Source organism: Ammospiza nelsoni, chromosome Z (genome assembly GCF_027579445.1).
Source record: "Ammospiza nelsoni isolate bAmmNel1 chromosome Z, bAmmNel1.pri, whole genome shotgun sequence".
In the NCBI taxonomy this organism is placed as follows: Eukaryota; Metazoa; Chordata; class Aves; order Passeriformes; family Passerellidae; genus Ammospiza; species Ammospiza nelsoni.
This window is the reverse complement of record NC_080669.1, coordinates 75,563,867-75,581,585: the sequence shown is the minus strand read 5'-3', so window position 1 is coordinate 75,581,585 and position 17,719 is coordinate 75,563,867. Positions and strand designations below refer to the sequence as shown.

At 36.0% G+C, this 17,719-nt stretch overlaps 1 protein-coding gene across 1 annotated transcript in view; it reads right to left on the bottom strand.

The window, feature by feature from the left end:
• The window catches only part of RICTOR (RPTOR independent companion of MTOR complex 2), a 73,318-nt gene that overhangs the window by 40,558 nt on the left and 15,041 nt on the right, over positions 1–17,719 (bottom strand). The window contains exons 3-6 of the mRNA XM_059491728.1: positions 14,875–14,972; positions 6,504–6,568; positions 4,242–4,373; positions 3,222–3,285 (exon numbers count right to left, since the gene is read on the bottom strand). Of these exons, the coding sequence (XP_059347711.1) occupies positions 3,222–3,285; positions 4,242–4,373; positions 6,504–6,568; positions 14,875–14,972 (359 nt within the window). The remainder of the gene's footprint in view (positions 1–3,221; positions 3,286–4,241; positions 4,374–6,503; positions 6,569–14,874; positions 14,973–17,719) is intronic.

The following is a 17,719-nucleotide window of genomic DNA, read 5'->3' as shown; positions in this document are numbered from 1 at the left end:
AGCAACTGCTCATATTTTTTCAATTTGTGAAAACTGAAAAATATCCTGCTGGAACAAGAAGATCACTAAACTAATGTATTACTAAGGAGGAAGCAGGTTTTTGAGTGACTGCCTAAAAAGGGAACAGTGCAATGTTTTATAGCCCACTCAGCCATGTCATCTTTTTTTTTTCTACTAATAAATAAAAATAAGACATAAAAAAATACTCAATATCCACCAAGCACCTAAAAAATTAAGACTAGTTTCCAATGCTTTTGCTTATCATCTTTTTTGTTTTCAACAAAACCAGGCTTATCTTCATAATTCTTCCACAAATATTTTGTCCTATATCCACTTCACACCTCCCTTTGCGGTGTTGTAGGTATCTGTGCAAAGATGATTAGTTTTTTACCTTTTTTTGCAGAGGTCTTAAAATGAGAGGGGATCAATAATTATGACCAAAATATTGGAACAGTTTTAACAAATCTATCTTTAAATACATGTTTTTGAGAAGCTTCTTGTTATACATAATGTTAATGCCACGAAACAGGAAGTTTTAAGATAGGACTTTAAAGAGAAAACAAATTCTCTCCCACCCACACAGTCTTTCACTTTTACATGGGAAAAAGAAAAAAGAATAAGCAACAGAATAGGTGCACCAATCCACTCTAGAAACTGCAACTTGTTTGCTACTGATATTGCCATGGGACTTCCTGTGAGGACACAAGCTGCTCTGCTTCACTGTCCTCTTTGCTTTGCAGACAAGAGAAGGAAAGGCTTCTTGTAATGCTCAATTCTAAACACATCAGTAAACAATTTTTCACATTTACTTTGTATCTGTTCTGTGTATTAAAATGCAGTTCTAAAGACCAAGGACAGGTAAAGGAAAGCTACTTATAAGCAGCTACAATGAAATAAGTAATAGAGAGTATGAATTCGGTCTTTTAAGACTCCTTTAGGAAAGAGGAAGAAAGAACATGGCTCATATTGCATCTAACCCTGACTTCTGCTTTAAAAAGAAAACACCCAGACCATAAAATTTAAAAGAAATGTGTTACTGACTTCTATCAGAGATAAAAATGCTTCCGGAAGCAACTTCATGACATCCTTTTCATGGCTGAAGATATTACTAAATTGTAAGACTTTTACCCGTAAATGCAGAGGTGATTACAGTCAAAACAGGCAGTGAGCACTCAGCCTTCAAAAACTATTCGAGATCAAGTTTTAAAAGTTAGATTTTTTTAAATCTACATACACCATTTAAACCTAATATTTTTAAAACAAAGTTTACAATTGCCTTTTCTAAATTCATAAAGAAGTATTACTACTTTATATTTTGTTGTTCTTCTCTATGAAAAGAAAGAAAAGAGAAGGCTTTAATTTTAATGTATGCAATTCTCACAGACATTTTTACTACCTAAGATGAGGTTAAAGAGCCACATCTTGAAATTGAAAACAATAGTTCTGTGATACTGGAAAAGCCCAATTCAGTTTCACAGTAAATTATCTTCTAAACAAGTTTGTTAGCTTTTTTTCCTTTTATGTGCCCTCTATTCTTTGCTTTTAGTCGTTTATATTATATAGTCCTATTCCTAATCTTTTAGGAATCCTGGCATCAAATCACTAAATCTGATACACTGAGGGAGATGAAGACAGAAGCAGAAGAAGGGCAAGAGCAGGGTAACAAAAAGACAGTGTGAAAATGCAGAATATGCTATTCAGGAAGCACAGTACTCCTTGTGAGAGAATTTCTTGAGTACTGACTGCTCTATGCCAATGCATGCTTAACTGCTGTGGCCTAGACAGCACATGAGAAAGCTGCTAACTTTAGTGGTAGCAGGCTGGGTGGCTTTTTGTTGGTCTGACATTGTCTTTTAAGAAAACAATGTTAGAGGTAAGTAGCAAAAGATGCTAGAAAAGGCTTTCCATCAACATTTCTCAGCATCAAGGAACCACAAGCGTGGCTGCACAGCCTGTGCATTTGATGCACACACCTGGTGCACACCAATATTCTTGCACCACGACAGAAAAAAAAACCACCAAGGGTCAGCTGTATGCTTTCTTTGATGCTTCTCTTTGACCATCATTTTTTTCAGATCAAGCTAATGAATTTGCTTCTCTTGCTGTCTCTCTCTTCTTTCATGCAAGACAGAAGTTTTTGCTCAAGTAGAAAATGCTCAAAAAAGCCCAGAAATAATGAGGACAAATTTCTGACCCAAATAAAAACCGATTATGGATGTGCTTCCATCCTCTGATGAGTCTATAACGAAGCTCTTCTTCAAAGAAGTTTCACAAAACACTTTTATAATAAAAGTGCAACTTCGTTAAGGACCTGCTCCTTCATACTGGGGCTTTTTTGTTTGTTTTTGTCTTGTTTGGGTTTGGAGGCAGATGTCTTTAATACTTAAAACTCTCTTTTTTGGCACAATTGTTAATCAAGTACATTGCATCTCCTGTGAGACAGAAAATATACTTAGATAGATTTAAAACACAAAGAGATTTAACATAGACAGTACTCCTGGGGAACCATTCTTCAACTACTTCAAGCTTTACTCCAGACTTCAGTAGTTTCTACAAGAATATGAGAACAATAAAGAACAGCAAAGTCCAGCACAAAGGCAGGATATTATGTTTCCTGAAGACATTTGGTACCTCTATATGCCAATTTTTCTAGGATGAACTTGAAAATGCAGCAACCATACTTTTAAATCTCACATCCATGGGTGCACAGTACAGTAACCATCACAGACTTAACACATTTCATTGAGTATCTGAGACAAAATCCTGTGGACAGCATCAACTGCTACCAACAAAGTGTAAGGATATAAGCATTCCTTGAATGATCACTTCAGTGACAATTGTCTCAGGTCTTGCATGGCAGAAAATCTCCCAATCTCTGACTCACAGATGCTTAAACAACTATACAATGAAGTAGTCATAATTTCAACAATGAAACTTAATATTGTTTTTATGCTCTTGCATTCACTCTTTGATAAGTGTTTCCCAAACCTCATCCAGTAAGCATGATTTTTCTAGCACACTTGAGATTCTGAATGGTAGAACTGTAAAACCAAAACAAATCTCTTCACTACATTTTTCTGTCTTTTAAATTATCAGCTTTATTACATGATAAAGGTAAAGCAAGGTATTAGAGACTGTGAAAAAACACTGTTGATGGAGACAGCCAGGAGTCAGCACAATTGAGTGGCACAGCAGACACAATCATACATAGGAGATTTTACCTTTCTGACTAATCGAAGTGCTTGTGTTCTTTCTACTTCATTACTCTGCTGTATGTCAATGCACCTAAAGTAAGTTAAAAAAACACATTTTGTAACTTTCACCTTAATGGTTAACACCTCATGTTAATATTTATGCACATGGGTATAAAAGAAAAATAATTTGACTTATGGTTTAAAAACTACACTTCTCAGCAAATACACTTATTATGATACATCAGTTAGGTTTGGTTTCTATTTTCTCTGCTATTTTCATTACAACTAAGTCACTAAAATGTTCTCAAATATAAAATGGCAAAGCATAATGCTTCAACAACTATTTTCCAAGGCAGCTGCATTTGTCATTTGCAAATGTGACCACATTAAATATTTCTAATGTTTCACATGAACACACCTTGAGTTTTTCAGAGTTTGAAATCAGAAAAGTCTTTTGCTCCGAAAAGTTGAACAGCGCACTAAAATTACATGTGTATATTTATAAACAGAAATGAAATTCACACACATCTGTACCAGCATATTAAATAAAAAATTTAGTTACAGGAAGCACTAGAAATGCTATTATTTACATCTATTCATCATGCTGATTCTATTATTATCTCACTGTTGGTTTGCCCTTTGGTATTTTTCTGTTGTGTCATTTATTATACTTAGACTACGAATTCTTGGACATCAACTATTACAGCAATGTGATAATACAAAGAATCAAACAATTCCCATACAAAAACTTAAGACATGAAAATTATTAATAGTTCAACCATATTAATTAATATTAATTAATAGTTAATGGCATTTATTACTAAAAGTAGAAATTATTTGGATACTTGTAATGTATCATATATTAGGACAGTATTTTATTTGGATTAGCTAGTCTGATGAAATATTCTGTTGAAGCAAAAAGGATTTTTTAAAACTATTCAATAAAACCGTAAAAGACTAGGGAAACACTTCTCTCCTGTATCAACCATGAAAAGGAAAGTGATTTAGAAACTTACAACTTGCAACCAGAAGAAAGAGAAAAATTACCTGGCTATCAAATAATCCACTTTCAACTTTAGCACCTTCTGGAGAATACTGGAGTCTCGAATGAGATAGCGGAGGGCTCGCAATCCTGCTGCTCGCACCTCTTTTGCTTCATTTAGTAGAGCTAACCTCAGACTACAATGAAGAAAAGAGGGAGAAACAACTATTAGGCAGCAGGTAAGACTTCACCATCTGACATGCAGCTACAACTCCCTCGTTTAAGACAAAAAGTAGGATTTTTAAAAATAAATGTTCTGAACTAATTTTCTGACTTTCAGGTCTTCTCATGTGCAACCTAGAAGGCAAGCCCACATCCTGGTCAGCAGATGTAGACAATATATTAATCTTCAAAAGCCACAAATGATTTTTCGCTCAAATAACAGCTTATATATCCTTGAAACGACACAGAATGAAAACCTGTACACAAGTTATTTGACAAAACAGCTGAGCATAATACTAGTCCAAGAAAATTAAGAGGTAGAATAAGGTAGCTAAGAAGAAATGAGATATGGAAGAACTCTATAAATTGAATTAGAAAGCATGAGGTAGCACACTGTCCTTTTGAAGGCTCTCAACATATTCGTTCCTCTTCCTCAACAACATGCAGGGTGGGGTGGGAATCCTCAACCTCCCAATGACATTTTCTAAGAGGATTTTTCACTGGACATCTAAAATCATAAATACTTCATCCACTGAGACTGAATCACTACTTCTAAAAAGGTTTGGGATTTTTTTTTCCCTTATTCTAGGGTTGTCCTACATAGTAATCAGCTACTCCAAGGCAAAATATCTTCAGAGTCTTTTGGCAAATACCTGGCCAGGGTAAGTCACTGTAACGGGCCTACTCCCAGGTGATACCTAGACAAAGTAGGCTGCCATACCATTTGCAAAAAAGATGAACTGATTATTACTTTCAGCACCAAATAGGGACCTGTTTCAAGACCATCTTTCTTGTAATATGAATATGCTACCCACATTGCTTTGGATGCAGGACAAAGCTGGATTTCTGGACTTGCAAAACTGCATACGGGACTGCTGACTCATGTTCAGCCTCTCATCCAGCAGGACCCCCAAGTCCTTCTCAGCAGGGCTGCTCTCAATCAGTTCAAGCCCAGCCTGCACTGATACCGAGTGTATTCCTGATACCACAGATCTTTGAGTACAACTCCTGGCCCTGCACAGGACAATCCCAAGGATCACACTATGAGCCTGAGAGCCTGAGCGTTGTCCAAACAAACACTTCATGAACTCTGCCAGGCTACCTGGGGAGCCTGTTCTGCTACCCAACCACCCTCTGGGTAAAGAACCTTTTTATGATATCTGACCTAAACTTCCCCTAACACAACTTCAGGCCATTCCCTTGGGTCCTCTCACTGGTCAACAGAAAGATCAGATCAGAGGCTCCTCCTCCTCTTCCCCTGAGAGGAAGCTGCAGACCAGTTAATGAACTGGCACAGTGAAACCACTACAAAGGAAAAGACTATCATGAGATTCAACACTCAAAAGCAAAAGCTGCCAAAAAGAGATGTGTCGCTATCTTCAGGTATGCAATGAAAACATAGTCAAAAAGACAGAGACATCAGTTTTAGCTGAGAAAACAATTACACAAAGTTTCCCAACATTTTGCTCAAAGAGCAGTTAGCTTTCCTAACCTTTTCTGCTTAAGTGAGATCTAAATTGAAAGAACACAGAAATGCACTAAATATTAGATCTTTGCTTTTGTCACCAGTGCTGGTCTTCAAGACAAATTTAAAAATTTCTGTGTGCAAATAAGCATGTAGTTACATCTGACAGTCAAAATGGCCAAAACATAGATAGAAATTCCACTTAAAAGAATATACACAGGACATGTCAGTAGCAAGGCAAGTAGAGCTTCATGGACATATACACACCACTACAACATAAAATACTGATATTTAAATCTTGACTCTTTATCAAGAGTATGCTCTGAATTTTGTAGATGTACATTTTGATTACAAGTGCTTTCTACAACTACTGAAATACTTAGAGGTACTTTTACATCTCAGGAATATAATGAAGAAATCTACACTTCTAACTTGGAGGGTTTGTCTCTGTTTGGCAAATAGTAAGTAATATATTTCTGACTTTACTCATTAAAATATTTGCAGGTTATATACTTGCATTATGAAGTTTCAAACATATTATAAATACAAAATACTAGTTCAGAAGTACAAAAGAAGTTTATTTAATTGGATCAAAACAACTGAAGTTCCCTAGTATTGCCTAGCGCTCTTTACTACTTACCATATAATGATGCTGTCATAGGTAAAACCCAACTTTTCTTCAGCATGGCCAGTATTACAAAGAAGCTGAAAGTAAGATAAAATACCTATTATTTATAGGTATCCAAAAACAACTATGAAGAATTATAGATTTTGGCAAATGCTTTCAAAAAATCTGAGAAATTTAATTTGTAGCAAGGGAGAGAACACCAGCTTCAGACTTCCCTGAGAACTTCTGCGGTACATATTGTGCTCCTATACACACCAGACACAGAGACTCACCTGTGGATTTCCATACCAAAAAAAGGTTGCACTTTGTGTAAGCTGTGTACTGGTCAGTCAATTTTACTGGGTAAATTACAACTGGTAATTTGAGCAGAGAGCAAAAATGACTGAAGTCAAAGCAAATCTGCAGGGGCTCTGGTAAGAGTTTTGATACAAAGACTGACAGATGTTCTACTGTCATGTTTTGTCACAATAGCACAGAAGTACAAAAAAACGAGAAGGCATTACAAGTGTTCTGTAACTGACATTTGGTCTTGGCCTGCCACCCATCCTGTAGAATTTTTATCTCTGAAAAATCAGAGCAAAGTTTGAATTAATGCACACAGAAAGACAGCCGTAAACTGTCACAAACTGGACGCTTCAGCCATATGTAGTCACTGTGAACAGAGAAGATTTACAAGCACAGTTTTAAAGTCCAAAACCATGCTTAAAAGGAGCAACCTAGGTTGCCAATGTTTTAGCCTCTTGAGGAAAGGAAAACAATCTCTTCTGTAAGAAGAGCTGATGCTGTCCTTTTCAAGAACAGCAAAGAAATTCCCAGTAATCTCACTATCCCTGGCTAAAATTATAAAATACTATCATGTCCAAATCCCAAAGCACTTTTCTAAGCACTTCCAAAAACTCAAGTGACTAATACTGATTGCAATAGCTTTGCACTTTGTCCTCCGTTTTCAAAACAGGCATGTGTTCAGTTTTAAGTCAGTGCAGCATTAAGTTTCTCCTAGTGAGGAATTCAGGACGTATTTGTGCTAACTAGTTATTACCTCTGCTCTGAAAATACTGTGATATATCAAACCCTGTGACACATTCTTTATGTGTATTTACTGCTAACAATAAGAAACAGCCAAATCAAGGCTATTGTAAGTTAAAGTATTTAGTATGTTCCATGCTTCAGTTATACTGTTCACCTCCATCTGAAAAAATGACATTGACAGAAACTCCTCTTTTAAGTAAACCAACAAGTAGAAATTAATTCAGTTATCACATTATGTCTTACAAAAATAGTCTTTCAAGAGAAAGTATTTTGGACTTTGCATTTTTCTTAACCAAAGACAATTGTCAAACATAAGAAAAGTTTTTACATAACCTTTTTTTACCACCTTTCCAGTTTAAGTGATAATAAAACTAGACAATTGATGCACTAACTGGTTATGACAGTATGTCACTTCCTAACATCAATCTATTTTTATGCCATGTTGTTGGACTGCCTAAGGCCACCACTGCTATTTTAGCATTTCTATTGACATCTTATGAACTGTAAAAATTGGCTGGCATAGTGTAAGCAAAACAGTGTGAGAAGATAGTGAGTAAAAACAGTTCATTGTTCAGTTGCAGACAATTACATCAATAGCTGTTTAGGCTAATCATTTATACATCTAAACCACTCCCCAGCATTCCACCCCAGACACAAATGAAAAATCCTAACTTAACACAGCAGATTGTCCTCAACAGCCTATTTTTCCTACTTTAAAAAAACCCATAGAATTCTGATGTAAGAAAAACCCATTTTTTAGAAAGCTGCTATTGTGTGCACTAGTGCATTAGTGAAGCTGGTCTCCCATCACACATTTACCATTGGTTTGCATCTTGAGCAGTCCTGAAATTAAACTGAAGCATTTCTTCCAGGAACCCACCTAACTTGCTGCACTGCTAAAAAACAATCAGTTCACTGAACCAGTTCTAGTCTGGTTGTCACTCTCACCAAATATATACAGTGGTTATTAGTTACACAATACCAACTGTTTTCAACTATGTATGTGCTCTCACTGCACACATCTTCACCGATGCTGAAAAGAACATGACCTTATCTTGAAATTCAAACAGTCACATAACCTGACAAGTTAAAACTTGATGAAAGTTTAACTGCTGTTTGGATATAAATTTCTGAATTTGACAGCAATAATTATAGAAATGTTTGATGGTGTCTGTGCATGCAGCTGAAATACTTCTCCCACAAAAAAAGAGAAGAGCTACTAGTTTATTCTCCCTTTAATGGGACACCAATTCTTATGTATTAACCTTCCTTGTTATTTATATATGTTCCATATAGAAAAGGCCTAAAATGTTGGACAGCAAGATCAGAATTCAAATATGTTTCAGTGACTTGAAAGGTGTGCCCCCACCCAGTAAACAGATTTAACTAAACAGTAGGAAAAGCATATCATATCCTTCAGAGTACCACAAATTAACAGACACAAGAAAGAAAGTAGGCCAACAGAGAAACAGAATATGTCCAGAAATTCACATTCAGAATGTTAATTTAAAAGAAAAAAGAAAACAAATTTTATCTCTAGAAATACTAATAGGACTGCTTTATTCAGTTTAAAAGACTTTTTGCATTTTACCGGTTGCTCTCAAAACCGCAAGAACAAAATTTTGTGCGCCATATTTTAAGAGCAAAGTGGAAAACATGTAGCAGAAAAATGGACAAGCCAGGTAGAAAATCCACTAATGAAAGCTGAGCCATTTGGTTTATTTAACCTAGAGAAAGGAAAAAACAAACTGGCTGGTAAGGCTGGATTTCTATAAGTTTGAAAGGGGGAAAAAGTAGTCATGGAAGCTGCTATAAAGAACAGACTGTTCAGCTGGTTCCAATTCCTTAGGTATTTGCTATGTTAAAAATGCCTGTCCTTAAATATGCTAAAAAACGTTATCGCTTTCTTCTCATTTCACCTTCAAATAACATTAAGTAGATCAATGATTCTGGCCCAAATGCACTGGTATTTGTAGATGGCTGAACTCCTGACAAAGTCAAGTAACTCTCATATGTTTGACTGTAAAATTTAACAATTAACATATATACCATGATAGCATAACTCAGTAGACATGCAGTACCAAAATACTGAAATCTATCTTTGGATATACATTGACATAGTTCATTAAAATGGCAATGGATTATAATATCTGGAATTATGAAACTATTTATACATTTATAGTATTTCTATTTTCCATATATAGACCTTACTTATAACAAGTATACCTTTTTAGATACACACAAACTTTATATACTTTCATAACAAAATAAAGTGTACAAACAAAACCAAACAGAGTATACTTTGTGAATTAAACCTGCAAATGAGTCCACTTCAAAATTAGTATTTGTGATCAAATACACAGTGACTGGGCAAAGCAAAGACTCTCTGAGGATAATATTAAATATGAGGACAAAATGGTAAGTACACTAGGCCAGACAGTGACTAACTTACAGTGAAGGTTTTTTTTTCATGTTTACTGTCAGCTATGAGTTCTTCATACTATTCAGATGAGTCACAGCAATATGAGTAACATATCAACATGTCTTGGAAACAGTAGCTCAGAACAACAAAACCATAGGAGGTCAACAACATGCACAAATGGAGTGCACATTTGATACCATTCCAATTTATATTTAGCAGAATACCCACAGCAATTACTAGGTAAAAATATTATATTATTCTGTGCATTCAGGATCTAACTATGGCATTATAACTTTGGAAATACAGTTTGAGCCACCACTGGTAATATTTAAGCAAAGACTACTATATAGATCCTAATCTTAAGAGAAGCCCCTCCTGAAACTGTGGACTCTGGAGTTAGACATATTTGTTTCATAGCTGAATGTCTCTAAGTACATGTTCTGTTCCTATCTGCTACATCATTGTGAGATTTCAAGTTTTGTCAGTGGTTTATCTACTTGGATGCATGTTACAGTCAGGCAATACATTCAGTCTAGGATAACCTGGGTTTTGCAAAAGACAAAGAGACTCTAAAACGCCAGACTGTGAATTAGACATAATCGTGAAAGTCCCTCTCATATCCAAGCCACTCAATCCATATCATCCTAGTGAAAATCAGCAGCATGGCCAAAAGCTAACAGATACATAGAGCAGAATAATAGAGCTTCATTAAATAATGACAACTAGTTTCAACAGATTGAAAACATAATTTTCCATATCACTATATTACTGATACTGTTCCAATCCTAAATTTGTATCTAAAATGAATTGCTGGATTTTGTCCTTTAAGAAGTTCCTTTCTTTTTGAAAGAAAACATACATTCATACAATATCTGTGGATTTCTTTTTCAGCGTGTTATTAAAATACTCTTTTAGTTTTACAAAGGTATGAAAGATCTCTCAGAAGTTCCCAGTGGGATAAACCTTCTGTAACAGAGGATTATAAATAAATACTTCAAATCACAAAGATATTGTGATTGTACAGTTTCTTCAGGTTTTCAATGATTTATCTTACTGCTTCGCATAGGGGTGGGGAAAACCCAAAAGATGTAACCATGATATTTTGGTACTAATCAGCAGAAGCTGGGGAACTTCAAGGTGCTTGCCTTATGTAGGCGGCCATATAAATTAGAGATGGGTAATCGTACTCAGCTTACTGGAGCTAAATGCATATACCAATCTTGTGAACTGCTGTGACATTTGAAAGTGCCACTGACCATTTACTGGAGGTCAAATTCTCAAACAGTTTTCAGGTCAGAACATAAGTTAGTTTAAATAGAGTGGCTTGAAAGGAATATTGATTGAGGCAGTACTTCATAAAAGCTTTTGCCCACAAAACTGCAGCTTCATTTACTAGGTGACAACAAGCACAGGAGTGTGCTCTCATTTAAAGCAGATAAAATTTCAAAGTCTGCTGCTGCTGCAATTCAGAACTAAACATACCTTTCCATAGCCTGTGCATCACCAGACTGGGAATGCTAATTTCCTGGAACAGAAAACTTAAGACCACCTATCAAGCAAGAACAACTCATGTTCTGCAGACAAAGGGTGAAGAACTTGAACACTAATGACTTAGCTACTAAGGAGTACTAGCAAGACCTTGATAAATGAAATGCAAGTTTCATTTCAATGCAATGTAAAATATCACATATTAAGAATACTTCGCACAGTAATAATGGATGCTGTGGAAACCTAAACACGTCTTGCTAACATTTCTCTTAAAGGGAAATAGCAATGAAACAGGAGTTACAGCACCTAAGCACACAAGTTTCATATAAAGCATCTGCTTCACTGTCTCATTCTTAGAGATGAATTAGTAGACCAGAAGTCAACTCCTGTTGGCTTCTGATCACCATTATCTTAAAAAAAATTTAAAGTACTTAACTTCTACATAAAACCCTGAAGTTTAGTTCAGTACTACTTCAGTAATTTTAAAAGAATGATTATGTTCCTGCTCCTTAAAAAAAGGGAGGTGAGCGGAACAGATCTCACTTTAAAAATCCAGTTTAAATAAAGAAATCTAAACATAACATACCTCAGATATCCTGAAAATAATACAAAACTTGGTGTCTACTATGATCCTTGACAGGAAACTCCACATTTGGAGTAAATTATGTTACTTTTTCCCATGTGATAAGAACATTTTGCTTTCCCTCACTGAAGAACTAAAAGAGTAAGATTCACACTCCTTGAAGGAAAAATGTGGGGTAATTGGGAACAATTGCTTAGACTAGTTCAGACATTTTCTTTCAAGTATATTAATATTTCTAGCAGGAGAATAACAGATGCCATATAATTTTATCTGAAATACACTATTAAAAATGTTCAAAGGTCCTTTCCCTGTCCATAGTACAAATATTGCAGGTAACAAGTAGCTCTTTAAAAATGGACCACAAAATTCAACAATTTATAAACAAATCAATTTCATATTCACTATAATTCCAAGACAGGATACAAACATCCTCAGCCCTTAGCATATCAATCTTACTCACACTCCTGTCTCACAAATAAGGAACTGAGACTATACCAACTCATCGTAGAAGAACAGAGTGCAAAAAGGAAATAAAACCATCTCGCCAAGCTCCAGGCTTTCACTTCTAACCACTGGAATGAAAACCACAGAATTGTTCCAACCACAAGGCAGACAATAAAGTACAACTTGCAACTTTTATTCTATTCTCATGGCTGCATTTACAGGTCAAACAAAAATACGAAGAGTTTTTAAAACCAAATGCAGTAAGTAATACAAGGTACATATTCCAGGGAGATGAATATAAGAACAAGTGTTCAATATTAAATTGAGTAGTATGAGTCCCTCATGCACGTTGATTCTGATTTAGAATCAAAATCAGGTCATGAACTACAGTCTCTGTCTTCAAAGAACATATTTAATTTTATGCTTTACACTTGTAATTTCCTGCAGTCTTAAGTGCAATTTATGAAAACCATCCTTACATTTCTGTAAGTATTTTCCATTTTGAATACTGGGTTTAAAAAAACCCCCAAATAATCTTCAATTATTACGCAGTCTCTCAAAACTACCTTTTAAAAAGAATATTGGGTTCATCTTTTATTACAATATGCATATTTATTAATTGAACAGCTATGGATTATTTTAACCTGATTTTATATCTGATTTTCAACAGCAAAATTGACCCTGTTTTAAGATCCCTAGTTCAAATATTGACTTTTCAGTACAAATTGTGCATCTACAAATATAATCCAGCTCTTTAATTTTAAAGCAACTAGAGAATTTGGAAGCATTCACATTTCAAAGTTTCCAGATTATCACAAAAATGAAACCAAGCTATGCATCAGACTTTTCTAGCAGAATAAAGAGCATTCTTGCAACACATTTTGGAATCCCAGTGAAAACAGCAGTGTTCTGTCAATGGCTGATGTGTGACAGACACAAGCAATAGCCCAAGGAAGAGATCTCAGTGTGAAGTTCAGTTCCTTAGTGAATGAACCTCTTAGCAAACGTTCCTACACATGATCTGAACCAATACAGAAAATTTAGAATTTAAGAGATTTGCTATTAATGCAGTAGAAGATAAATTAATTTGTTACTGTGATTTTGTTCTCAGTAGTCACCCTCCTGTTAAGCGAATCTCACACATTACCACTGAAGTGGTCAATCTCCCAAGGAGTGCCTTTAACAGCCAAGATTCCTATTTCAAAGGTTATCATGCATGTTTGTCCTTCTTGTATCAACTGGTTCCCCACACCTTCCCTTGAGTATTCACTCTTCCACCTAAGATTGGCTCAAAAATGTGAAACAGACTCCTGGCAATCTTACTCAATTCTTTGTAAAAAACTTATCCGCAAGCATAACTTAAACCTTACTTTATTCCTCATATTCTCTATGTTATTTCTTGGCTGCTGCTGGTTGCAGGGTCCATCCTCAGTCCATAAACAGGAAATCAGTTTTCATTTTCAGGTGTGTTGCCCTCTATCAGAAAGGTGTACAACACACTCCATCCCTCTATCAGTCCATCAGTCTGGGCAAGGCCCACACTGAGGCTGCAGTGTCTCCTGCCTCACTGAGTGAAACGCATGTTTCCCTTGCACTGACAAATGGAACACTGGTCCAACCACAACGTGCCCTACAATGAACACCTTCTCCCTAACTCCCTGACCACCTCCCATGAGTCATCTTAGCTTCTCTCCACGGGTTTCTCTTTTACCCAAAAAATGCTACTTCTTGTCCTTCTGAAAATCTTTCATAGTTTCTTTTGGCAGCTTACACCCTCATGCTACAGAAGTTTTTAATTCTTGCCTCATCAGCTTACAGTGACAGCTTCCAATACATCTGTTGTATTTTCAGTGCATACCTGCCACAGGTCTGTGATTTGGAAGAAACACATCAAAAATCACCAACACAAGACATCTTCCAGAAATGGACCATTTAAATCTTTTTCGTTATGGAAACTGCACTGAAAGCTGCAGTTCCTATTCTAGTAGTGTTCAAAGCATTGCATATAATGTACATTGTTACAATCCTCCTCCCTCACCACACTCAATCAGCTTACATTCAGATAGTATGGCATTCTACATTTTTTATTTCAATTCTACACATCAGGAACCAAATCTTTGGCTTGAGTTATGCAACTTAACCCTATAACTTGGGATCGAGATACTTCCATCTTCTAAGCACTAAAATACTACAAAATTTCATCCAGCAGGACAGATATGCAAACTTTAGCATAACTCTGCATTCACGTATTTGCTTGTCTTTATTTGTTACCTTCCTTTTCCACAGAATGTAGGCTTCAAGTACTGTTCTGTAATATGAAGCAATTTCATTAACATCCTAGCCAACGTCTGACTGAGTAAATATGAAACATTCTACCTGTACAATTACTTCTTCTATGACATTATTTGAGGTCTTACCTTAGTAAAATTATTCAAGTGACCTAGTTTTCTCATATTTGACACGCCCTGTAATTTGGCCACATTTTGGAGAATCTCTCTCATATTATCACAAGGATCTGCAAAAGAAAAGAGGGTATTAGCAGATACAGTAAAAGAAAAATAAAAAAGAAGAAAAATCTAAAGATGCATTCAACATGCATTTATATTCATATATAAAATAGGTACTCTCCTGGCCTCAGTTAGGGATGCAGAGCACTTTTGCTCCAAGAAGCATTCTGTCTGATTTATGTGAGGGACCAAAACCATGCATACCTGAGTTCTGTAGAATAAATGCTAAAGGCCTTTATTTGAAGAGAGACACTCTTACTTCAAAGTAGATTTTAATCAATATCTTAGATTTGCAGTTGACAAAAAAATCCATTTAGTGTCTGAAATGCCAATCCTTACATCTTGTAAGTGAACAACTTTATTGTTAATCCCGTTGTAATTTAAAGATGAAGCAGGGTCAAAAACAGAAGTTAAACTGTAGCATGTTACTGGTACCCCACAGTACTCCTTTTTTCTCCTCCAGACAAAGGTTTGGTGGGATTTTGGAAAGATGAGACCTCTTTTCTGCTCTCTACATTAATTGCTCTCCACAATGATGCTTTAAAGAAGAGGGCTAGGCCTTTCCAGTGACATGGTAAGTGAACTACACGGTAAACAAAAGCCTTAAGAATGTAATCTTTCTTCTTCTTAAGAAGAATCCCAACAAAAACAGATGAACAAAAAAATGCCACCCAGAAAACACTATTCACACACCAACTGATGACCCTGCATTCTGCTAGAAAACAAAGAACAGGTACCATGATGAGAAGAGACACTCTTGTCTCACTTTTAGAATTAAGGTTGGAATTGAGGCAGAGTGGAACAGACTGCACTGAGACTGGGCCCAGGGAGCTACTGTAACAGACACTGCAATAAGTTCTGTACTTGGTGGTACTGTGGCAGGGCAGTTTTTAAAGGGACCAATTTAATGCAGGATTCGCATGGAGTTTTAGATTAGACATTAATTTAGGATAGGTATCCGCAGTTTGAGAAAAATGAAAAACCAAGGGTATCCTGAAGATGTAAAAACTACAGGAAGAAATATATTACCAAAAAGAAGAAATAACTGCATTATATAAAATGAAGTCTTTAGAACAAGCCTGACCTCTAATAAGCAGCAAGTAGAGAGCTTTTGTGCATACTAACTTCAGTAAGAAAAACTTGCCTCCTACTACAGAACTGAAGAGCTACAGCTGAGTTTGTGGCATATACAGAGCCTTTTACATTCCTGCTACTTGTAAAAGTGTGTATGTACTATTCATAATGGAAAGGAAATCAAGTATTGGAGATGTAAAGAAAGCATCATCTTCTCTACCTCTCTACAAACCATGCTTTTACATCACTTCCTGTACTTTAAAAATTTAAACAAATTTAGAAAAGAAAACATAAGTAGCAATCTTACTAGGATATATCCAGAATGTGTTTGGACAGACACTATTTGTATTTGCACCGTCACCAGGAATCAAGACCTTATTTAAAATTATGACACTTACAGGTAGGCACCCCAATTAAAGTGTACAAACCTGTTAACCCACTGTGGTCAATGAAGATTTTGTCTATTAGCAATGAAATCAACTGCCATCAGCTTGATTAGCTGCTAGATGTGTACTCAAGGGTAAGGTAAGTACCTGTATTGACTATGGTGTTTATAATGAAACTTTAGCACATGTCGAGACATGCTACTGTCACATCCTATAATTCTGGTAATTTTCAAACAAAGAATCAGTGAGATTTTGGAAAGATAAGTCCTAAACGTGGGCATCAATTTCTATTAGCACCAGCTTGATGTGTAAGATCCTTTACCAGCAATCTACTCAGAGCATACGCAAAGTCAACTATCAGGCACACAAGCTACCTTGCACTGCTGTGCAGTATATGCACAGTAAAACCAGGCATCTAATAACTTTCAATGTAAATTGGAATATGTGCATGGACCTCTTTGCATCCCTAGGAAAAAAGAAAAAAAATTTTTTCTACAATTACAGAAATCAGAGACAGTGAGAATCTTACTGGATTTATACCAGGTTTAGGATTCCTCTGCAAATTTGCTTTTACAGGGCTTAACTCAGTTTAAGTGGTTTGCAATAGCATAAGACATAATATAATGGAATGGTTTTTGGAAAGGACCTTAAGATCACCTAGTTCCAACCCTGTTGCCAGGGGCAGGGAATCTTTCACTAAACCAGGTTGCTCAGAGCCCCATCTAACCTGGTCTTGAACACTTTTAGGGATGGGGCTCACTGAAAACAAGTAGACTGGATTAGTTAATGGCACTAGAAATAGTTTATATCATAAACTTACTTTCACGAGAACGTAAGAGGAGAGGAAGATAGCCTCCTCATAATCTGATTTCTTTGAAAATACAGTCTGGCTCACATCTGTGCTTTGGCTTGCCTTGGGTAACGTGTGGGAATTTCCCTGGCTTACAATACTTTTGGACCTGTAGAATTCCCCGTTACGTCACAAGAAAGATCCCGGATAAGCAGTTTTAGAGCATCATAACTTTATAAAATGACTGAAAGTATGTTTTCATTTTGAAAGTGCAAATGGCTACATATGCACAATAAACCCCTACAAAAACTAAGCTCACTGTGCAGACAGGAAAGACCACAAGACTAGCCCAGAAAACCTCTTGTGCAATAGCAATGGACATTCTTATTCTGCTATCTGATAAAGCTGCCATTAACTTGAAGTGCCTATGTTGCCCTGTGGAAAAAGGCAATCATTTTGGATGTGAAGAAATAAGGACACAACTTCCCACACTACAACTTCCCAT